Source organism: Budorcas taxicolor, chromosome 3 (assembly GCF_023091745.1).
Source record: "Budorcas taxicolor isolate Tak-1 chromosome 3, Takin1.1, whole genome shotgun sequence".
In the NCBI taxonomy this organism is placed as follows: domain Eukaryota; kingdom Metazoa; phylum Chordata; class Mammalia; order Artiodactyla; family Bovidae; genus Budorcas; species Budorcas taxicolor.
The window spans coordinates 27,353,065-27,377,167 of NC_068912.1; the positions used below are offsets into that span (position 1 = coordinate 27,353,065).

Genomic DNA, 24,103 nt, shown 5'->3' on the forward strand with positions numbered 1-24,103 from the left:
CACCGCTCCAGATCAATCTTGCACGGACACCTGGACCACAGAACTGATGAGGGCTGTGAGGCGGACTCCATTATAATAGCCATCTTTATTTGTAAAAATCCAAATATAAAATGTATTCTTTCATACATTCCGAGTTTTCCATTTTACAAAAACAAAAAGGCACATAAAAACCTTCCCCACGGTTGTTTCCACAGACGGATGTTTCTCGGGCAACCCTCCCCCCACCCCCACCCCCCCCACAGAGCTACATGCTTCATTCCGGGACGTCTCGCTTCCCCACATGCTTCGGTGCTTTCCTACCAGGGTGGAATTCTGAATTCCAAGACTGAAGTACACAGAGAGGGGGTGGGTGGTGGGTGCAGAGCTTGTGGCGCGATGCTCCGCGGCGTGCAGGAGGGGCTAGTAGTAGGTCTCCTTCTCCACCCAGCCTGCGGGTAGCAGAGAGACAGAGGGGAGGGACTGTGAGCCTCAGGGAACAGCCGACGGGGCCCTCAACTGCATGTGTTTCTAAGAGTAATGTCTTAGTTAGAGAGACGCTTTAGACTTCGGGCCAAGTTTCTACCACATCCTATTCAGGTTGCATTTGGTCAATTTTGAAACCTCAGTTGAGATCTCCATTCTGAGGATGGGCTGTGACTGGAGTTAGCATCCCGTGGACTTAACCAATCAGGCTGATTGTGGAGGAGCCCAGACACTTCGAAAGAAACAGAGCAAAAGCCAGAACTAGGCAGCCCTCCCCAGCCCCACTCCTAACTGAAAATGCCTGTACTCACCGCCAGGGCGTCGCCTGATGATGAGCTTCCGGACTTCATCATACACGAAGATGAGAAGCGAGTAGGGGAAGGCACAGAACCACCAGGTAGGCCTGCAAGCAGAACCAGGCGGCAATTTACATGTGGACACCACTCAAAGGCAGGCACAGATGGCACGTCAGCAAAGGGACAGCGAAACACATCGGCCCCAAGGGAGAAGCCAGGCACAGTGCCGGGTAACTGCTGAGCACTCACACAGAACCCTAACAACACCCCACTTCCCGGACGCTCAGAGCCTAGAGGCGCAGCAGAAAGCAGACTGCCTCCTTCACCTGGGTTTCCATGAGAACCGGTTGGTACTGTAGGTCAGCTTTTTTGTTGTTGACAATTCCAGAGCCAACAGGATATTTCCTCTTTTCCTTTGCTAAAATATTTAAGAAACTCAAGTGCGTCTGTCTCTGTCCTGGCATTTGAAGATAAAAGAACTGCCAGTGAGGGTCATGACTGGTCTAATCATCCCCTGACTCTGGTCTCTGACAGCAGAGTTTAGGAGAGTCAGGAGTGTGTTGAGTCCCAGAGCTGGGGAGTAAGAGCTGAATCCTGGCAGAGATCCGAGGCCTTTGGGGACCCAGGGGCCACTGCCACAGTCCCCAGCCTGCAGACAGGCACCCTGGGCAGCCTCTAGAGGAGGTTGACACTACGACTCCCAACTTCCCAGGGCAACCACAGGAGGAAGGCTGTCCCAGGGCAGAGCTCTGGCATCTCCCCCTCTTCCTGTCCGGTGTGTCCTCCACAGTTGCTAAAAGACGACTTCGCTTGACTTGGGGACCTTTGTAACTAAGCCACCTTCCACATAAGTCCATACACGTTCTCTCGCAAGTCACAGTAAAAGATGCTCAGAGGCATCAGTTTGTTTTGAGACTTCTCATTTTGGCCTTTTTAGAGAGCTCTGATCCTCTTAGCTTCCTCCTAAAACAATGGCCCAAGATGATAGTATTCAGCTTGGGCAAGGTTTGCCCCTGTCTTGGGCAAGGTTTGCCCCTGTCGTGTGCAAACTCTGTGCAGGGGGCTGGGAATACAAAGCCAAAAAAAGACACTGTGGTCCTTGCTTTGAAGATTATAATCTAAGGCGTGCACAGTAACAATGGCAAAGGAGGGGTGCAGCTGCACGGGCCCGGGAAGCCAAGAGCACAGGGGGGACAAGCCCCAAGGGAAGCAACCTGGAAGAACGGTCAGGGCTGATGAGTGGGAAGGGAACAGCCTCCCAAATATGAAGGAGGAAGAGGAGTGCTCAATTCACCTAAAGTAAGCCTGGATGGGTCCAAGGCTAGAAAGACCGTCTGGCACAGTAACGAGACCCTGGATGCCAGCCTACCCTTACACCGCCAACAGGAAGACAGGGAACCCACGAGGTCTGGTTACTTCTGGGATGAGAACAGGGAAAAGTGCTGAGGGCAACAGGCCACTTGAGCGAGAGTCCAGATGGGTTAGAACAAGGATGGGAGACTGCTGTTCAGATCACAAGTCCCACTTTCTGTAGCTTAGCATATTCTAGTGAGGATGCAGCTGCCTAACCTGAACCAGTTGGCAGATACCACAAACACACTCAATCCTTCAAAACACTCTTGGGAGTTTGTGGCAAATTCTGCATGTGAAAATTCAATCTATCAAAGGTGCTGTCATTCACCATGTTCAAGGCCAAGTCGGGTTCTGACCAAAGACCAGTGGCTGGCTTCCTCTGAATCTCTACCTATGCATGGTCTCCTGACACTACCAGGGCTCGACTATGAAGACCTCAGATTTGCAGTTCCACCCTCCTCTTCTGAGAGCAGAGGAGTCAAGGCCCCAGAGATGAGGGGCTTGCGATGTGATGCACATCACTCACTGGGTGAGCAAACCAAGATTTGGACTTGAGACCCCAACTTCACAGCTGAGGATGTCCCCCGCTGGCCTCAAGACAACCAGGCTTTGGCGCTCAGCTCAGTTGGCTGGTGAGCAAGCCCAAGGGTCAGAGCCTGGGTGGCCCTAGCAACGCCGATTCCTGGTCTGCATCACTGAGTCAGCCTTTGTTTCCCAGTCCAGAGGAATTCTTATACCTATCAGCCGACAGCTCTGAAAAAAAGACAGCTACTAACATGTGCCATGGGAGGAACAAGCCATGCTGGTTATTTCCAACTTTTTGGACCTAAAAGAAGAGGGACTTACTTGAGGGGATACATCCTCAGGGCAACACCCATTCCAGGGCAGTAGGAAAGGAAAGCAGCAAGGGCTGTCTCTTCAAAGAGGCCAAATATTAAGATCTTGTTCCTAAAAACAAGGAGGGGCAAGAGGTTAAAAAACTACAAATAAAAGTATATCTCCTAACGTTTTTTATTATTATTATTTTTAATGTGAACCACTTTTAAAGCCTTTATTAAATTTGTTACAATATTGCTTCTGCTTCATGTTTTGGTCTTTTTTGCCCCTGAGGCATGTAGCTCCCTGACCAGGGTTCGAACCCACGTCCCCTGAATTGGGAGGCGAAATCTTAACCACTGGAGTGCCAGGGGAATCCCTACTATGTTTCACATGGCAGGTTGATGTCTTCTTAGGTCTTTATGTATTTGTACTTAGGAACCTGAGGTCAGATGAAAAAACCCAGAAAATGCCATTTTGCTTCATGAATTAGCTCCCCAAAGAAGATTCTAGAACTTCTGTCCAATGTGTCAGATGCTGGGCTTTTTATTTAGCACAGGGCTTAGACATCCATCACCAGACCCGTCTTTGAGCTGAGACCCCCGACTGTGGCCTACTCACTTCATCCCCTGCTGGAAGACGGAATTCCTCCTGGTCTTGCAGATGACCAAGTCAGCCCACTGCACCACCACGATGCTGACAAAGAAGGCTGTGTGGCAGGTGAACTCCACGATCTTCCTCTGTTCATAGGTCTGAAACGCGCAAGGCAGGCCGATGAGCCTGGCTCTTGGCCCATGTGTCCAGAGCCCGTGAGGCCCTGCCCTCTGGTGCTAGAGGAGCTCTGTCTGGCACTGGCAGGCGGGCAGCCCTCACTCACCCACTGCTGCCCATAGCTGTCCTCCACGTCGTTGATCCAACGGTCATCCCAGGTCACTCGGATGCCCAGCAGGTGATTAGGGAGGAAGCCGTTCTCAGCCATGATCACAAAGTAAGTGAAGAAGCCCCCCAGGGCCTGGATCATACCTGAGAAGTTGAAAAGAACTTGAGTGCCAGGGCCTGGTACAAGGCATCTGCAGGCACACTCTTCACCCACACCTGTTCCCCTGTGAGTCACTTATTAGAGCTTAAAAGAGGGACCCGGCCCTTGTTCTTGAAACACCCACCTCTGTTCTTTGGTCATCTGCTTCTATCAGGACATGACCCTTAGGGGTAAAAATCCACATCCCCATTTTTTAATTCCTGAAAAAACATTATGACTCCTGTCCCATCTCTCAAAATTTTTACCCATGGCCTTTTTGCCAGCCACTGTGGAAATCATGAATGTGGCACTTTCTGACCTGATCCTCCACTTCCCCAGTTCCAGGATCCTTCTCTCTGGGATCAACTCTTTGGGGTGGGATTTCATCCTATACTCTGGACCATTTTCCTACTTCAAAATTAGGCCTTTCTAGCCATCACTTTTCACTTTCATGCATTGGAGAAGGAAATGGCAACCCACTCCAGTGTTCTTGCCTGGAGAATCCCAGGGACGGGGGAGCCTGGTGGGCTGCCGTCTATGGGGTCACACAGAGTTGGACACGACTGAAGTGACTTAGCAGCAGCAGCAGCAGCAGCAGCAACAGCAGCCATCAGCCAATTACTTTGTTGTCAGAAATGGTTAAATCAATCTTTGCCATATTTCCATAACATACTTGATTTGTCTCATTTTTACCCAAGTGTTCACAGTGATGCAATTAGTCTAGAAGAACAAGTTGCTGCTGGTGGCTTTATGAAGTTCTGCTAAAGGCAGTGTTTAGGATCAAAGGGCATTTTCACTGTCCACCATCTAGACTACCTGTTAGCTGGTTCTGCTCCGTGAGTGGAACAGAAATCAAGCACTGGGGGTGAGGAGAGTGAGGGTGCAGAGCTGCCATGTGATGGTGACCAGTCAGCCAAACCTCCAAACTCCACTGGGTGCAGAGTTAAGAGTTTGCCGAGTCCAATCAGTGGTAGTACTTTATTTCCCCAGAAAAGCTGCCTTTGAGTGAATACTGCAGCTCTTAGGAACAGTGCCTGGCATTCAAAAGGCTCCATGAGCAGGGGTGTTTCTCTGTTCTAAAGCAGATGAGCTCAGTTACAACTGCCCAATCTAAAGAACTAAAGTTTCTGGGAAGATGGCAAAAGATGTCTTCTCACATGGAAGGCAATCTAAAAAAAAATCCCCAGCTTTACCCTAGGATCCTGGCTCATCTTAAGATTTGGAAGTTACCCAACTTCTGAAGCCTCAGAACCCTGTCTGAGGCGGACACCACCCCTACAGAAACTCGAAATCTGCCAGCTCACCAATCTGTCCGTAGGCCATGCTGATCAGCCGCTCGTTCACGAGTTTGTCTGTCTGGGGGTTTCTGGGCTGTCTCTTCATGATGTCGCTCTCAGCTTGCTCATAAGCCAGGGAGATAGCAGGGACCTGAAGGAAGGGCGAGAAGTCATCAGAAACCGGCAAGCTCATGCTGTGACCCTTTTGTTTGTTCTCAAATTCTTGCTCTCCCTTAAAAAAAGAAGTTTTTCATAACGAGATATTACAAGTCCCCCTTTTTTCAAAAAAAAAAGGGCAAAATGATACAAAAGGGAAGATTCCTATCTGATAAATAGGTATTGACAGCTGTCTTAAAGAATGATTTAACACTGAATCTTTGATGCTGAGGCTGCCACACATAGGCCAAAAAATTCTCGGTAGTGACATTCCAAAATGCTGGCCACGGGGACCCAGAGAGCACAGTTTAGCACTGTGACGTGTGTAAGGTGTGCCAGTCACTCACCATGTCCGTCCCCAAGTCGATGCAGAGGATGGTGACGGTCCCCAGGGGGAGTGGAATGTTTGCAATAATAAATATCAGGAAGGGGGTAATCTCAGGAATGTTACTGGTGAGGGTATAAGCAATGGATTTCTTCAAGTTATCAAAGATCAGACGACCTGTGAAAACAAGATTGTTTTGACTGTAGAGCTTAATGGAAAGGACCGGAAATCACACACAGAAATGGCTACTGCTCAGCAGCATCTGGGCCAGGTTTCATGCGGCACTCTCACCTTCCTCTACTCCAGTCACAATTGAAGCAAAGTTGTCATCTAGGAGGATCATGTCAGCAGCTTGCTTAGACACGTCTGAGCCTGCAATCCCCATGGCAACCCCAATGTCTGCCTTCTTCAAAGCCGGGGAGTCATTGACACCGTCTCCAGTTACAGCCACGATGGCACCCTGCCAGGAAAAGGAGTGGAATTGCGTGGCTGGGCATAAGTGCGGTGCAGCCTCTATTTGCTTCTCATTACAGACACTGCTCCTTTCCCATTGAGACTCATCTAGACTTAGAACTATCGCAGCCAGGAACGCACACAGCTAATACCAAACAGCAGGATCCAGGAGACACCCCCACCTTGTTCACAAGGTCTACATGAAGCCGTGACTCGGGTGAGTGTCACTCAGGAAAGCCCCGCTCCTTTATGCACATCACCCCCAGGTCTCTCCCAGGTATGGGATGGACCCCTGGGCATTCACATCCCCGGTGTGGACATCAGGACCCTGCACTGCTCCTCTGGTGCTGAGTGCTGAAGCTCTGACTCGGCCACAGCAAAGACCAATACAGTAGAGTATGTGTCTTGGCTAAACCATGATCCAGTCACCATCCTCTACGCCTGGAGCTTCTTACTGGCCCATGTGTACTGAGACAGAGAGGCGCTAGCTGGCTCAGGTTTCCAGCACCGTTGCCTTGCTTTTTGTCTACACTGAGGTCAGCAGCGTCTGAAAGAGCCCGCCCCAGCTGTGTGCCGACCTGTCTCTGGCAGCCTTCCACAATGATGAGCTTCTGCTGCGGAGAGGTCCTGGCGAACACAATCTCCGTGTGGTACTTCAAAATGTCATCCAGTTGCTCGGGAGTCATGTCCTTCAGATCACTTCCATGCACCACGCAGGCCCTGGCATCCCTACGATCAGGACCAAAAAAAAAAAAAAAACCACACCAAAAAACACAAATAAAGGTCACCTGTCTGTCCCCTCTTCACTGAGAACAAAAGTTGTCTCACTACGCAGAGTTGCGTTGCTTGCTCAGTCATATCCGACTCTCTGTGACCCCAGAGGCTGTAGCCCATCAGGCTCCTCTGTCCATGGGATTCTCTAGGCAAGAATACTGGAGTGGATTGCCATTTCCTCCTCCAGGGGATCTTCCCGATCTGGGGACTGAACCCAGGTCTCTGGCATTGCAGGTGGATTCTTTACCGTCTGAGCCACCAGGGAAGCGTAACACCATAAAGCCAGGGGGACCTGTCCCATTAAGTAAAAGGTATTACCTGTGCAGTGTTTTACAAGTTATAAAGCATACTCATGTATATTATCTCATTCAAGATTCACGACCACCATGAGGCAGGCCTGTCTCTCACCTTCCTTACCCCATGTTTACAGGATGCATCAAAACAACATAACTAAGTTTTAGACACTGGCAGAGCTGACGAAAGACCAAACCCAAAGTAGGCCAAAGTAGGCTTCGGTGGGGGGTGGCGCTAAGCCTTAACAAAACATTAAAAAAGCAAACCTAATTTGTCTCAAGTTATCTATTTCACTTTATTGCCAAAATTCTTTCTGGCCTGAGTCGTAGCGCTTTGCCCATTTTGTTAGTGTGGACCTGAAAATGACAAGGTGCTAGGTGCTGGGCACTAAGGAGAGGGGAACAGCATGAACTCAGAAGCCTGACTGCTGAGTGTACTGCAAGATGCGGCCTCAGCTTCCCTGCTCTGCAAGCTGGGAGCACTACCGACCCCTGTGGGCTTCTGTAGCAAATGCTTAGAACAGTAAGCACCATCTAAGTGTTGCTTACAATGATTGCTTTATTGAAAACCCTCCCTGGGGTGTTCAGGGCTGGTGCACTGGGATGACCCTGATGGGGAGGGAGGTGAGAAGGAGGGTCAGGATGGGGAACACATGTACACCCATGGCTGATTCACGTGAATGTAATGCAAAAACCACCTCAATATTGTCAAGTAATTAACCTCCAATTAAATTTAAAAAAAAAGAAAGAAGAAAACTCTCCCTGGGAACAAGGCTGCTTTCTGCCACTGAAGGGGCCTCCCTACCCAGAGTAACCCTAGAAGGAAACCATGTACAACCAAGCTGAAGATGCCCAACCACCAGCATCTGCATATTCAAGGCAGCAGTGCTGACCTTCCCGCCTTACCTGGGATTCACCTGGCTCACTGGGATGTTGAGGCGGGCAGCAATGTCTTCTACAGTCTCATTCCCTTCTGAGATGATGCCCACACCTTTGGCAATGGCTTTGGCAGTGATGGGATGGTCTCCGGTGACCATGATGACCTGTGGCAAAAAAAGAGGACAATCTGCTGAATGCAGCTGCCAAGCAAATGACCTTGAGAAGTCTTACAAGTGGGCAGGAATAAATATCAAGGATGACTCAGCCTGCAGTATCAAAGGGAAAGAAACGCAAAGAGAAAACTGATAAACACGAACTAGCCCAAAACACAAACACAAGTTCACAGAAGACACCAAGCAAAACCCAGATTTTATCTTGGCACACAATCACACAGGATAAACAGCTATCTTTTTCTTTTTACACCATCAAACAAAGATACTCAAATTTACTAAACCCAACAACAACAAAAAAGGATGAAAATCTCATGCTGGTGCGTAATAGGGCCCACACATTGCTGGTCAGCATCCTGAAACTGGCCCAATTTGGAGGGAAAGCAGTAAGTTAACAAGAATTCACATCAGTTGCTGTTCTTTTTGACCCTATGATTACATTAAGAATATAATCAAAGTGGTAGGAGAAGAGTTTTTACAAAGCTTTTCAGAGCAGTATTACTCATGAGAATGAGAAGTTGGAAATAAGCCAAATGGCCGGTAACACTGCAGACTGTACAAACCACACTGAATCGGCGCACCCAAACACTCTGCAACTTAAGACAGACACAGAGTATATACCAAACATTCCCTTCAAAACCAACTATCTGAAAACACAAGACAGGCATTCATTGCATGATAAGTACTAATTTAGAATAAGGCGAATATTTCAAAATTTAAAACCTTACCAAGTCTTCAGCACTTTTTAATTTGCTTAGTTACATTTCTCTTAAAGGTTTTTTCTTTTTTTTTTTTAACTTTTCGATCCCTCATCTGAGCTTACACCAACATTTTAATACCATTTGGCTTTCTCCAGGGGTAACTAAAAAGCTTTGCAGATGAGAAATCGATCCTCCAGGTGAGAAACACCAGTGATCACATGGACCCTGAGGGGCACTAAGGAGGGTGCCCAGAACTGCTAAGAGGTGATGCCACGGTGGGGTGGGGGCAGTACCTTGATTCCAGCACTTCGGCATTTGCCCACAGCATCTGGGACAGCAGCCCGTGGTGGGTCAATCATGGAGATGAGCCCCACGAAGCAGAGATTATCAACAGGGAAGTTCACATCGTCGGTGTCAAACTGGAAGCCTTCAGGAAACTGCTCATCTGGCAGCATCAAGTGGCAGAAACCTGCAGGAGGGCAGGGAGTCTGTGAGGACTTCCGGTGACCGAGGAAGCTGCAGGACACCAGCTTGTTGTGCAGCAGTTTGTTAGTTTGGAAAGCTTTTTTAAAATTCTACTTTTATAACCAAATGAGTTTCACTGAACATTTATGAATGATACAGAGTCCTTGGAAACCACGCAATACAGACAGAATCCATCACCAAGCCTCAGAGGATGAGGCTCTGTTTAATGTGCAGAAATGGGAGTCTGAGCACCGTGGTTTCAGTCCCAAATTGGGAAAGGAGTAGGTCAAGGTTGTATATTGTCAACCTGTTTATTTAACTTACATGCAGAGTATATCATGAGAAATGCCGGGCTGGAGGAAGCACAAACTGGAATTAAGATTGCTGGGAGAAGTACCAATAACGTCAGATACACAGATGGCACTGCCCTTATGGCAGAAAGCGAAGAGGAACTAAAGAGCCTCTTGATGAGTGTGAAAGAGGAAAGTGGAAAAGGTGACTTAAAACTCAACATTCAAAAACTAAGATCATGGCATCCGGTCCCACTACTTCATGACAAATAGATGGGGAAACAATGGAAACAGTGCAAACAGTGACAGACTTTACTTCTGGGGGCTCCAAAATCACTGCAGATGGTGACTGCAGCCATGAAATTAAAACAGCCTTGCTCCTTGGAAGAAAAGCTATGACAAACCTACACAGCATATTAAAAAGCAGAGACATTACTGACAAAGGTCCATACAGTCAAAGCTATGATTTTTCCATCATGCACAGATGTGAGAGCTGGACTATAAAGAAGGCTGAGTGCCAAAGAATTGATGCTTTTGAACTGTGGTGTTGGAGAAGACTCTTGAGAGTCCCCTGGACAGCAAGGAGATCCCACCAGTCCATCCGAAAGGAAATCAGTGCTAAATATTCATTGGAAGAACTGACGCTGAAGCTGAAGCTCGAATACTTTGACTCACTGGAAGAGCCTGATGCTGGGAAAGACGGAAGGCGGGAGGAGAAGGGGACGACAGAGGATGAGATGGTTGGATGGCATGACCGACTCGATGGACAGGAGTTAGAGCAAGCTCCAGGAGTTGGTGATGGGCAGGGAAGCCTAGAGTGCTGCAGTCCATGGGGTCGCAGAGTCAGACATGACTGAGCGATTGAATGGAAGTGAACTGAGACCCGCCCCGTCATTTACTTGGATTTTGGCACATCATGTGATTACTTGTCTCTCCTCTCCTCTCTGGAGAAAAAAACCAAGGCCATGGGTCTACTCACTGTTCATCTAACCAAAACATATACTGCTGAGCAGCTGTGTAGAAGAAAGAGGCCAAGCTTCGAGGATAAATGCAGATCAGACACACTCTGCCCAAGGGGTTCATCATCTAGTATTGTTGTTAATACAAGAATCGTGATACTTAAGACATTTCTTTCGATGTTGTGTGGAGGTTACAATGTCCTTTAAAGTGATATCAGGTGCTTTGTGGACTCATAGGAGAGACTGCTTCTACTGTGGGGTGGTGGAGGTGCAGAAACAGAAAAAAAAACAAACCCACACTTAAGAATGACCTTTCAGTTGAATAGAGACCCAAGACACCTCAAGTTAGACTGAAGAGCAGGTAAGAACAAGAGTACGGGGACCAGGTAATCAGTTCTAAGTTACCCAACTAAGGAGAACAGAGGAATTACATTCATTTTTTTATCTGTACAAAAGATGACAGATGCTACTTTCCCTATGACACACTGGGTGAACGTGCTTCTTGTCCGCAGTGGCTGACACAGAACAGGTGGCATCCGAGGCTCCAAGTTCACCATTCACCTAATCTGTGAGCTGGTAACACAAGTGCCCAGGTAAATTCACAGCCATTCTATGGCAGCCGGGAAGCGGCTTTATCCTAGATACCCTAGGAATGAATGAATTTTCATTTCATGAAGCTTACAGATCACGGACATAGCAACAAAAGCCAGACAACAACTCTCTTCCCCTCCTTTTCTGAGCAAACAGAACCGACCAGCATGAGACCAAAGGGCTAAGTCAGAATCAGAGGCAAACCGGCAGGATTTTGTTGCCCGGTGTCTGCAGTGTTTATGGTTTTCAAAACAAAGGGGGCAAATAAAGGGAAGTTAACGAGAAGCAGAGGTTAACACGGTAACTTGCAATTGTTTCCAGGACTATCAGCGTACCCAGCACACGTTCTCCCAGGCCACCCAGCTCCAGGTAGGCGTTCTGAAAGGCGTCCTTCAGCTCCTCGTCCAGGGGCTGCTCCTTGCCATGGATGAGGATGGAGCTGCAGCGATCCAGGATCCTCTCTGGAGCACCTTTCATCACCAGTAGGTGCCGGGGCTCACCTGCATTGGCATTCTTGTGGATGGATAACTGTAAAGAATGGTAAGCATGCAAACGTTAGACAGCTGGGCCTGACAGCCCAGGGAGGGAGTTTTTTTTTTTTCCTGTGGCTGTGACATGTGGCTTGTGGGATCTTAGTTCCCTGACTAGGGACTGAACCCAGGCCCTTGGCAGTGAAAGTACATCCTAACCAGCGGACCACTAGGTAAGTTCCTAGTAATTGTTCTGAAAAGATACAAGATCCCTTATTTCTGAATTTAGTGTATTACACCCTGTAGCACACTTTGAATGCTACAGAGGAAACGAGTGTGGCAAGGTGCTCATGCATCCCTGATACATGTTCATGTACACAATTTTCCCAAAGAAAATCCAGAACAGGGACTGGCAGACTCATGTGCACCTGCAGCCCTGCCCAGCCCTCTCCCCCATCCCCACACCCACTCCAACCCACAAAGGAGAACTCCAAAGGGCCTGGACAACACGTTAGAAAGAAGAGGCTCCATTTATCCTACTAACGTTCAAATAAATTAGAATTTTCTACACGGACACAGATGTCAAATTCAAGCACTCATAAAGAGTGTGACTAATTCGTTTTTAGAAAGCATTTAAACCTGGAAAATCCCAAAAGGGTGGAGGGATCTTTTTCTAGCCTATGTCGTTCCTTTCTGTGCTCCCTTGCAATGAGGCCCCAGATCCTCAGACCTGGTACTTGTTGGTGGAGTTGAACGGGATCTCGACGATCTTGGCATATCTCTCTCTCATCTCCTTCACAGAACCACAGCACACCTCAATGCACTTCAGGAGCGCAGACTCTGATGCATCACCTGCTACAGCCCGCTGTGAACAGATGTCTCCATTAGTCACCCTGAAAGCGCTTCGCCCTGTAGCACATCAGCACTACACTACCGAAACCCAGGAGAAAGCTTGGACTGTCTTCCCATCTGACAGAAGAGCGGAGGTGGGCGAGGAAGAGCACCATTCTGGGGTGTGACCACCCATCACAGTCCTTTATTCTCAAATTCCAAACTCTTCCTGGCCTGCCCTCCTCACCCTACCCAAACTGGTACAAGGTGTCACTGAGCCCTGGGGGAGGGATGACACACTCTTCCAACCCACTCCAGACTTTTTTTTTTTTTTTAAGCTTCCCTGGGCCTGCTGAGAAGTCTCAAAGACAGTATTATTCCCAACCACCTATTTCTAGTTATGAATCAGAAAATACAGAGTGAGAATGTAAATAGTTATAGTCCCCTTCACAGCCCTGCAATTTAAGAAGAAAACGCCCTGGGTTCTCAGGATGGAGGGCAAATGGTCTGTGTCAAAGACTAAGCAGGACTTTACGCTCTAAACATAATTTAATTGTGCAGGATTATCTGGGCCTGAATGATGCGAACTGAAAGTTATTATTAGTTCCAACACTAATGTCATCAGCTCCCGTTTTAGTTGAAGCCCACACTTCAGGTATCACGCATTTTGTGCGCTATACACTGTGGCACATTTTGACACACTAAAAAGCACTTTCGGCTGCACTCAACTTCCACATAGAAGAGTATTTTACAACTGTGGCACACCAGACCACACGTGCAGATGGGCAAATGAATGCTCCCTTATAGATACAGGAGTTCTTTTTAATAAGAAATGTGGCCAGGTTTCGTAAGAAGCAGGAAGTGGGATCACTCTAATAAAAGGCAATTATCAAAGCAGAATAGGGCTGTAGGTCCCTCTTTTTTTTTGATAATGTCATTAACATAACATGGCCCCAGACCCCTGAAATAACTTAGAAACAGTAGCTCATGCTACCTTTCTGGAACTTTGAAATGAGAAAAGGTTGGATATTTATGAGTCCCCATGTTCAAAGCCTAGAAAGTTCCACTTTGAGGTAAAGAAAACGATGAAGCAGGCCATCTCAAGCTTTATCCCAAGATGAGCCAACATCCCCAAATCAACATCGATTCAATGCCAAGAAACTCCTTTAAAGAATAAAGGAGCCCCATCCTCAAAACAGAGGTCATCTCCGTTCCATCTGAGCCATATTCTCTTGGACAACACAGTTTCTACCCAGATCCACCACAGGCAGCTTCGGGGAGAGTGAGCCACCCCAAGGGGCTCCATGTAGCTCCTCTCGGCCTCAAGGGCCTTGTATAGCTCATGACCTTTCTGGGACCGAGTCTTTACTGGGTCACACCGTAATATCTTAGTCATTGCAAATTTCATGTGAATTCCAGGAGGCTGAGCTTAATTAGCTTATTTTTGCATCATTAGTAAGCAAGCTAAGAACAAATAAGATAAGAGAAATAGCTGGGCTATTTTAAGAAAATAAATGGCTTAAGGGATTGGCTGGAATCTGCTGTATCATAATTTGCAAATACGATTATCAGGTCACAAAAGTAGCCCTCACTGTCCACTAGGTGAGGTGATTAGCATATAAACTCAACAGGAGTCAAGCTGGGTTTTACTAGTTAGGTGGACAGCCTGCCCCTCACTCCCACTTTAGTCAGTTTTTCCCATACATTCCCCCTTTACTGATCTTTATGGACTACAGGGTACTGTAAGTACTTGGGGATCTACAGGCAATACAACTCAGGTTACACACAGCAAAGAGTTACATACCATTCCAAGTGTCTTACAACAGACAACGATTTTATAATACCCAAAGGTCACGTGCTTTTTAAAGCGAACCTTCAGGTGGTGGTTCCAGTGTGGCCTGTGCACAACCTGAAGGCAATCTTAACAGAGCTGCTGAGCATACCTTCAGGATAGGCAGGTTATCCTGGTTAGCCTGAAACACGGCCCTGTTACAAAGACCTGCAATTCTGGACAGAGCGAGCCAGGTGGCCGAAGTCTTGTCAAATGAAACACCTGGTAGAGGCAAAAAGAGACAAGAAGAAACTGCTTAGCTTTGTACTGAAGTCCCATAAAGATGTGAAATGGCACACCTCCTTTCCCCATAAACTAGTCAGGTTTCAGGCATTTTTCCAACCATGCTTGAATTGACATGCAAAAAACCAAAACGAAACCCCCAAACCAGAAACATCGAAAACCCAAGACGTTCTACCAAACGATAAACTTCAGGCAGGGGAGGCTGAGCTGTGGGGGCGGGCCGGCCTTACCGCTCTGATTCTCTGTTGTGTCCGCCTCATGGATTTGGTTGTCGAACCACATGTGGGCCACTGTCATTCGGTTCTGGGTCAGAGTTCCAGTTTTGTCTGAGCAGATGGTGGACGTGGATCCCAAGGTCTCCACAGCCTCCAGGTTCTTCACTAAGCAGTTCTTCCTGGCCATGCGCTTGGCAGTCAGGGTCAGGCACACCTAAAGCATTGGGAAGAGATTATTAATACTTCAAATGGCCAGGCAGCCGTTCTATAGGAACTCTGGCTACCCCGGCCCCCATAGAAGTCTTTCTTAAAACTAAATCTCTCTAACCTTTCTCTGAAGTCAGAAGAAATAATAACGGTCACGTGTATATGGGGCTCCTTCCACCCCCTCCAAAAAGGCTATTAAGCAAAGTGAAAACAGTCAGGATTTACCATATTCTGCTTTTCCCACTTAGCCCTAAGTCCTTCTCCTTTCTGGGCTACACTGTTCTGGATCATGTGATAATTCAAGGGGGAAAAAAAAAAGTATGCTTCTGGGTTACTATCTTCCACATAAAAATGTGCTGAGGTCTTCTCACTGTTTAACCCTATCCAGCTGGCTCCGAAGAAAACCCACATATAAACACATGCAAGAAAAAAAAACCAAAAAACCAAGTCAGCAGCCCCCTAGGAGAGGGTAGTGGATGAACCTCACACTGAGGCAGGCCTTCAGAGTGGGCAAGCATCACCTTTCCCCAGCCTCTTACCGTGACGGTGGCCAGCAAACCCTCTGGCACGTTGGCTACAATGATGCCGATGAGGAAGATGACAGCCTCCAACCAGGTGTACTCAAGGATCAGAGAAAGGATGAAGAAAGACACGCCCAGGAACACAGCCACACCCGTGATGATGTGGATAAAATGTTCAATTTCCGCAGCGATGGGAGTCTGGCCCCCTTCCAGCCCAGAAGCCAGGGTGGCAATTCTGCCCATCACGGTTCGATCCCCGGTGTACACAACAATGCCACGTGCAGTGCCTTAAAAAAAGAGTACGGGGAATTGTACCCGATTTTATCAGTGGAGCTGCAGAATCTGCACAACTACACACCAGGGTTGAAAAAAGAGAAGAAACACCCAGAATTTCAAGGGCCACATCTTTGGTGGTATATGCTGTTTGTTTTAAACTATATGGACTCTGGCAAAGGGATTTCACTCCATTAGCAGGACCATAGCTCCAAACCTTTCTTGAGCTTAGCGTTGCCAACACAAGAGGGACATGTGAGGCAGAGGAAACAGGGGAAAAGCAGCCACGAGGCTTACTGTGTCTTCCTGCCAGCATGTCAACTGCTTCTGCCATGTTTGACTGAAGTGGTCAAAAATGGGACCCATAAAACAAAGAGAAATTGTGGCTGCGGGGTTATTTTTTTTGGTGATTGTCATTAAAGCCCAAGATAAATGCCACGCTGTGCTGAAGAGTGCTTCAAAATGGTCCTACCTTCAACACAGTTGGTTGAAAAAAAGGCAATGTTCCGTGTCTCTAGAGGATTTTCATTGGTGAAATCCGGAGACCTGGTCTGTGGCTCTGATTCTCCCGTGAGTGAGGAGTTATCCACCTGCCCGTGAATAAAGTCAAACATGTCACATGAGCAACACGAGCCTTCTCTGGGGCTGCGGGACCACTCCATTCCCTCTGCCCCAAGCACGGAGGCTGTTTAAACCTACCTTGCAGCCATTCGCGGAAATGATCCTGAGATCAGCAGGAATTCGATCCCCTCCTTTCACTTCCACCAGGTCTCCGACGACAACTTCTTCCGCATTTATGCTCATTTTTTCACCATTTCGAATCACAAGAGCTTGCTTTTGGAAGGGGAGACGTTTAACGCCATTCCATCAAGTAAAAATGGATACCACCGGGAAGGCAGTATCAAAATTACAAAACCAGCTGTAATCTCAACTATCTGCATTACAACCAAGATTTAGCTTTTTATTTATACCAAGTTAAGGAAAGCTTGCTCAGGTTACCTAAGAGGCAGTCTTCATGCTGCCACTGTGTGGTACGCTCAGAGGGGAGACACTCACTTTCCGGGGTATAAGAAAAACAGATGTGGTCTTGGGTCAAGGGAGGTGTCCCTCTCTCTCTGGAGGAGACACTGAATACTCGGAAGGCCGTAAGCTCACACTGGTTCACACTCTTGGTGCTGTCAAGTTACCAGATGGGGAAGGACAAAAAGCAGCAGGTACCTGAGGAACCATGTTTTTGAAGGACTCCATGATCTTGGAGCTTTTAGCTTCTTGATAGTAGGAGAAACACCCGGTTATGATGACGACGGCAGACAGCACCACACCAAGGTACAGCTAGAAAAGAACAGACGAGTTAGGGCAGCAGAGCTCTCGGTAAAGGACTGGGAACGGTCAGTTAACTTTCGACTGAATAAAAAACACTTAAAAAGAGAGAGAGATCAAGGCTTCAGAAATACAAAACTCATGCCTTCATGCTTCTTCCTAGAGACAGTGTCCAAGAAAGTCAGAAATGGAGTCACACTGATACTGGTCACTAGCTTAGGGAAGTGTTCCAGATGAATCAGTTTCTCCTGCTTTGTTAAACGTATTTTCAAGACAACTTGTGACTTGAAGAATGGCTACCAAACATTTCTGGATGCGTGTAATGTTCCAATGTTAAGAACTATGCCCTCCACCAAGTGGCAACAGGACCTGCACAGGGTCTGAGCAGAGCTGCCCATTTAGGGCAGCAGCGTGCAGGGTAGATGCCCAGCTTGGAAGAACATCTCAACACAGGGCAGGAGACAGAGAGAGAACCTGAAGTGAAGAAGGAAGACGTATGGGCCCTGAAGGCAATTGACGCTGATGTTACTTTCCCCAGAGTTTAAAACCATCAAGTAACCCGTAGCGACTGAAAATAAATAGATGGCAGATATTTACGCATACCTAACAATCCACACTAGGAACTATGGTACTCACATTATCATTTTGAGGTTCCTCTTCTGTAGCAGCTTGGATGCCATAGGCCAAGAAGCAAAGAACTGCTCCAATCCACAGTAACATTGAGAACCCCCCAAACAGCTGTCGACAGAACTTGACCCATTCAGGGGTTGTGGGAGGGGGCGTGAGGGCATTGGGTCCATCTCTGGCTAGGATCTCAGCAGCTCGAGCAGTTGTTAAGCCCTGAGAAACAAGAGGGATATAAGACCAAGCGCTTCAGAGCTCACAAGCTAACACAGCTACCTGACAGCTGAGAAGGAAGCAGAGAGAAACTAAATGTCCCAGGCCAATGCAGAAGCTACAAAATCCTAATGATCACCCTATGGTTCAGGCAAACAAGAGCCCAAATGTCCTGAGAAACCTACAACACTCAGACTGAAATACTTTTAAAATTGATCCATGGACAGATTGGAATCTGGTATGGTCTCTTCTGAGTTTTACAGAAGGAATTCACGCCAAACTGCATTTACCAAAAAGATATCCACCTTAACTAATTGATTCAGTTTTGCAAGAGTTTCCTGTGTATTGAATCTGTCAAGGAAGTGGAAAAAGAAAAAAACACTATTAATATCAAAGGAGGAAAAAAAATCTGTCAGAATCCATCCTGTTACTTGGTTAACTGCCAAATTTCAGTATAGAACTTTATTCCTTGGATGGCAATTAAAACACCTGTCTGGTGGGGAAGGGGGTCACACGTGTAATATCTGAAGCTAATAACCCCAGGACACCCATCAGTTGAGAAGTATTCACTGGGGGCCTTCTCTGGTGGTCCAGTGATTAAGACATGGGCTTTCACTGCCAAGGGCCAAGATTTGATCCCTGGTTAGGGAACTAAGATCCTATGAGCCATCTGGGGTGGCCAAAAAATTAACAAATAAAATCCTTAAAAAAAAAAAAAGTATTCACTGAAAGAAAGTGAAAGAGGAGACCGAAAAAGTTGGCTTAAAGCTCAACATTCAGAAAACGAAGATCATGGCATCCGGTCCCATCACTTCATGGCAAATAGATGGGGAAACAGTGAAAACAGTGTCAGACTTTATTTTTTGGGGCTCCAGAATGACTGCAGATGGTGACTGCAGCCATGAAATTAAAAGGTGCTTACTCCTTGGAAGGAAAGTTATGACCAACGTGGACAGTATATTCAAAAGTAGAGACATTACTTTGCCGACTAAGGTCCGTCTAGTCAAGGCTATGGTTTTTCCTGTGGTCATGTATGGATGTGAAAGTTGGACTGTGAAGAAGGCTGAGCACAAAAGAATTGATGCTTTTGAACTGTGGTGTTGGAGAAGACTCTTGAGAGTCCCTTGGACTGCAAGCAGATCCAACCAGTCCATGCTGAAGGAGATCAGCCCTGGGATTTCTTTGGAAGGAATGATGCTAAAGCTGAAGCTCCAGTACTTTGGCCATCTCATGCGAAGAGTTGACTCATTGGAAAAGACTCTGAAGCTGGGAGGGATTGGGGGCAGGAGGAGAAGGGGATGACCGAGGATGAGATGGCTGGATGGCATCACTGACTCGATGGATGTGAATCTGAGCGAACTCCAGGAGATGGTGATGGACAGGGAGGCCTGGCTTGCTGCGATTCATGGGGTCGCAAAGAGTCAGACACGACTGAGCAACTGAACTGAACTGAAGAAGAGTCCACTGTACTGAGGCCCTGCTGTTTCCTAATGGCCTTAAATCCAAGATGCACTGACAGCAGATAAGAGACACATGGCTCCCACCATGAGGGGAAAATGTGGTTACTTTCACAAAAGACATAAAAAACATGTTTGCCTGAAGCATGTATATATATTTTGTTCTCAAGTTATCTTTAATATCAGAATCAAGGAGTGAATATGGGGAAAGGGACAAGAACACCTACAGGGTCCACATGGACTTATTTCAGGACCTTCCTCTGCCTCAAGTTCACGACACAATCCCTGGACAGAATGACCACCACCGACACCAGCCATCTGAGCTGTCTCTGCATATTGGGCACTGAATCCAGTACTTCCAGTTAACTTTAATTCTCACCACAACCTTTACCCAACCCTTTCATTAACCCCATTTTACAAGACAACAGCCCCACAGCATTTGAGTAAGTGACCTAGGTTGCAGAGAACACACGTCATAGGAACCTAGAGTAAACTTCAGTGAGATAACCCACATGAGGTGCTCAGAGAACAACTGCCTGCTGGGTCTTAGCGCCGGGCCTCCTCTCAGAGCCTAAGGCCCCAAACTTCTCAGAGCTTGTTGGTAATTTACTGAAAAAACAGCTCCATCGTAGCTGGCACTCAAGTCATTCCTCAGACTTATTAGTGACTGTCCAGAAAAGAACAAACTCCCCCCTGCCCAGATTTTACTTTTATATTATTTGCAGCAAAGTTAATATCAAAATCCACTAGATAACAAGGATATAAGGTACATATTTTACTGAAGTTTCTTTGAACTGTGTAAAAAAAAGTTCCTAATAAATGACAAAATAAACCAAGGTTCTGACCTACTACCATGAGCTAGCTGATAAAAATACAAAAATCTGAATTGTTCAAGATTCAACTAGTTGAAATTTTCAACTCAGTTTAACAATGTCAAAGAATAAACGGAACATCTGCGCCCACAAGGTCAGGTGGTAAGCATGACCTTGGATCTGTTTGGTTTCAAATCCTAGAGCTCCTACTTGTTGCTTGTCACTTGCTACAAGATGGGGAAAATAATGACTATTTTCAAAAAGTTTCAGGGGAAACAAAATAGTAAAACAGCACATAAGAGCCCAAGCTCTGTGCATGTCACACAGCAGACATGATATGGATGGTGGCTATCACTATTCTGGAGTCGCCAAGGTTAGGCCTGTGATACCAGGGGAAAATGTGATGGGAAAGAGCAGAACTCTACGCAAACAAATAAAAATTATGACATACTCGGTTCAAGTCTGTTCCATATTTGCGATGAAGTTCATCAAGGCTAAGTTTATGATCATCCTAAGGGAAAACAAAAGGAAAAGAATTAAACATTTTATCACTAAAAAAAGAATTAAAAAACCATCAGTGTCATCCCTCACTAGCATTAGGCTCAGAACACAAATTAGTATATATACTCTCACCATTGCCAATGGCTTGGTGACCACACAGCTCCTACTGAGTGGTCTTCAACAGAGAATGGCTCAAGCTGTATGATGGGGGCCTTCACAGCCTGACCAGGCAAATTCTAGACAGGTTGCATCCGTGGAGGCCTCCACCGCCTGAGGAGGCTGGAAGTTCCCTACATTCAGTATGATTCAGAAACACAGAAGCAAAGGCCCATGATATCAACCGCTCCTCTGTGGACCTTTGGTTGAATATTGAGTATTGAATACTGAATACAGAGTATTGAATAACTTGTCCAACCCGCTGACAGCTTTTACAATGAAAAATTTCCCTACCAACCTCTACGATTCAGTAACATTTGTAGGACTGCTATAATCTCTTTACTTTGAAAATGAAGCAAATCTGATTGAAGAATGGCTAGGGGGAGGGGCACCACACACTCAAGGATATAAGATACAATTCATACTTAAGAACAGAAAGCACCCTTCCTGCTGGTACTTACCATAGAAACTTCTTTCTTCAGCTCGTCCATATCCCTCTCTTTCTTGGCCTTTTTTTTGTCGCCATGCTCTGAAACAGCAGCCGGTTCATATTTATCACGTCCAACCTATAGAGGAACGAGGGAAAGGTGTGATTGTGAATTAGGAACAGCATCTCAAAATTCAAGGTTGTGGAGAAAGGATTTTCAGCAGTTTTAGGCGAGCATCTTGAAGAGTCATTGGGCTAATATCCATGGAAATATATGTGCTGATGAGGCATACTCAACAACAATCCAGTATGATCCAGAATACTGCCATCTCTAGCTCAAGACAGGCCATCTGCACCCGAGGGCTAAGACCAGTGGGAAGGCCTTGTCAGGACTCAGAATGGCCCTCCCAGTTGCTTCCATCTGGGGTGGGGGGCGGGAGAGAAGGTTGTGCTGTCAACATTTCCATACCATGGCCCTTCATCCTCCCCACTGAAAGATGAAACTATCTTCACATCACTAACTTAGAGTATAATACACTATACTCATGCACTTGTACTCAGAAAGTGAAGTCACTCAGTCGTGTCCAACTCCTTGCGACCCGTGGACTGTAGCCCACCAAGCTCCTCCGTCCATGGAATTCTCCAGGCAAGAACACTGGAGTGGGTTGCCATTTCCTTCTTCTTGTACTCTGAATCAGACATCAAATCCTGGGCTCCACCACTTAACAACTGTGTGTCCTTGGGCAAATCACTGATTCTGAAATTGCACTATTCTCTTCCCTAGCACAGAGATAATGGTGCCATTCCCTTAGATGTTTGAGAGGACTAAATGATATACACCTAAATGCTAATGACTTGATTATCATGTTTAATTCTTATCTTTGCAAAGAAGTCATTACATACCAACTTTAAAGAAGTCATTACATACCAACTTTAAATATAATACCTTTAGGGCTTGCCTAGGAGTACAAACTTTTTTACCTTATTTAAAAAAAGAAGTCAGCCCAAGAGTCTTTCAAATTCTTTAAGTGAGAAACAAAAAAGGGACTCCCCACCCTAATCTGCAGCCTGAGAATAAAGCCCCCAAATGAAAAGTCCCTGGAAATGTTTTGACAGAGGCAGGATATAGGAGAAGCATGTGTATTATCACACAATTCACAGGATCCACCTACGCCTCTTGAAAACTGGAACAATTTTTAGAGAAAACGTTGATTCCATAGTTTAAATTTAGATTGTTCCACTCCCCCACCTCCTGTTGAAAATGCCTGCGCTCAGCTACACAAGGCCGGAACTTAGTGCTCCTAAGGGCGGTCCCCAGAGCAGAAGAGACCCCCCCGACGCCAGAGGCCCCCAGCCCACAATCTGCTTGCAACCACCACCATCTCCTATGAAGGGAAAAGAAAGGCAGTCTTAGCAATTTTCTTACAATGGGTGCTCTGTGGTGCAATTTCTGTTCATTCACGGCTCTCCCTTATTCATTTCTAATTTTCAGGAGTACACCAGGTACTAAGGCAGTAAGTAGAAACACTGTCTAGATTAAAATGATACTGTGTTGAAAATAAAAAAAAATCAAAACAAATAAATATCTTATAGCAGATATGGTTGTAAATAAATACTATAATCACTTTGTTGCAGGAAGACGGACCCCTTCCAGGGCCCGAAACCGGGTTCTTGTCTAACACTTGGAAATGACTTGTCCGAGTTGAATTTGAAAAATACCCTCTTAAGACTCTAAAGAGATTGTAACTTCAAGTTTGTGCTGCCAAGACATAAGGACATGTACAGTATTCACACTGCTCAACTTGTGTGGTTACACTTACAGTGTTCCCTGCAGATTAATTTTTTCAGAGTGTCCTTTAGCTTCTGTATCTTATCTGTTAAGAATGAAGGAGAGCTAAAGATAGTCAACATTCTCAACATTCTCTCCACTATGGAGCAACCACGCTGGTGAGCGCCTCTCTGGTAGAGCCCTGGTGCCAGAGGTAAAATGGAATATCATCACACACACTGGAAGCAAACAAGACAACACAAACCAAAAAAAAAAAAAAAAGGCCACCCCCTCCGCCCTCCTCGCGCGGACCACTGGATTGCCTTTGTATTTTTAATGAAGAAGCACAACACTGAAACGTTAAACACATTGACTAGGGAGCTCTCAAAGACTCACGTGGCCAGTTTGTATTTATTTTTAAAATCCAGTCCACAAATTCTCTAAGCAAAGTTGAGTATCATTAAAAGATATTTAATTTAAATATATGAAAATCAGAGTTAAAATCCCTCTGCCTCACCATCTGTAGGCTTTGATTATTTTCTGGCTTTCAACATCTTACACTCTGAAAGAGGGGGAGAGAGTTATTAGAGCAGCTAAAACTTGGATATGTTCCAAAGTTCTATCCCCCATTGCAAAAACAGACCCCTTGCCTGAAGCTTCACAGTTCTCAATGCTTAAGGTAGCTGGAAATAGAGCCCCCCTAATAACCCTCCCCCTTTCTCCATCAATTCATGGCATACTAAGAGGGGGTAAGTTTAAAGCAGGAGATTTGTAAAAGAGACAGGGGAAGTACTAACGAGATAATTCTTTTCCTTCAAGATTTTAATTGTTTCACTAGGCACTGTTTGTCCAGAAGACCAGGCTGCTTATGCAATTCAGTTCTTTCCTACAAGTAAAACAATAATACTAGCTCATCTTGATGGGAACCAAACATTACTCCAGTCCCTACCAATCTC

The 24,103-nt window shown here is 46.3% G+C and overlaps 1 protein-coding gene across 1 annotated transcript in view; it reads right to left on the bottom strand.

Annotated features, from left to right (window-relative positions):
* Positions 1-221: 221 nt before the first annotated feature.
* Positions 222-24,103, bottom strand: part of ATP1A1 (ATPase Na+/K+ transporting subunit alpha 1) — a 32,653-nt gene continuing 8,771 nt past the window's right edge. Inside the window, exons 2-23 of the mRNA XM_052637315.1 lie at positions 21,414-21,518; positions 20,747-20,806; positions 17,826-18,029; positions 17,088-17,201; positions 16,569-16,703; positions 16,342-16,459; positions 15,615-15,883; positions 14,884-15,082; positions 14,523-14,632; positions 12,479-12,613; positions 11,614-11,806; positions 9,267-9,442; positions 8,130-8,266; positions 6,735-6,885; positions 5,995-6,163; positions 5,726-5,880; positions 5,250-5,373; positions 3,805-3,950; positions 3,549-3,679; positions 2,958-3,059; positions 774-865; positions 222-428 (exon numbers count right to left, since the gene is read on the bottom strand). Coding sequence (XP_052493275.1) covers positions 400-428; positions 774-865; positions 2,958-3,059; positions 3,549-3,679; positions 3,805-3,950; positions 5,250-5,373; positions 5,726-5,880; positions 5,995-6,163; positions 6,735-6,885; positions 8,130-8,266; positions 9,267-9,442; positions 11,614-11,806; positions 12,479-12,613; positions 14,523-14,632; positions 14,884-15,082; positions 15,615-15,883; positions 16,342-16,459; positions 16,569-16,703; positions 17,088-17,201; positions 17,826-18,029; positions 20,747-20,806; positions 21,414-21,518 — 3,054 coding nt within the window. The 3' untranslated portion in view covers positions 222-399. The remainder of the gene's footprint in view (positions 429-773; positions 866-2,957; positions 3,060-3,548; positions 3,680-3,804; positions 3,951-5,249; positions 5,374-5,725; positions 5,881-5,994; positions 6,164-6,734; positions 6,886-8,129; positions 8,267-9,266; positions 9,443-11,613; positions 11,807-12,478; positions 12,614-14,522; positions 14,633-14,883; positions 15,083-15,614; positions 15,884-16,341; positions 16,460-16,568; positions 16,704-17,087; positions 17,202-17,825; positions 18,030-20,746; positions 20,807-21,413; positions 21,519-24,103) is intronic.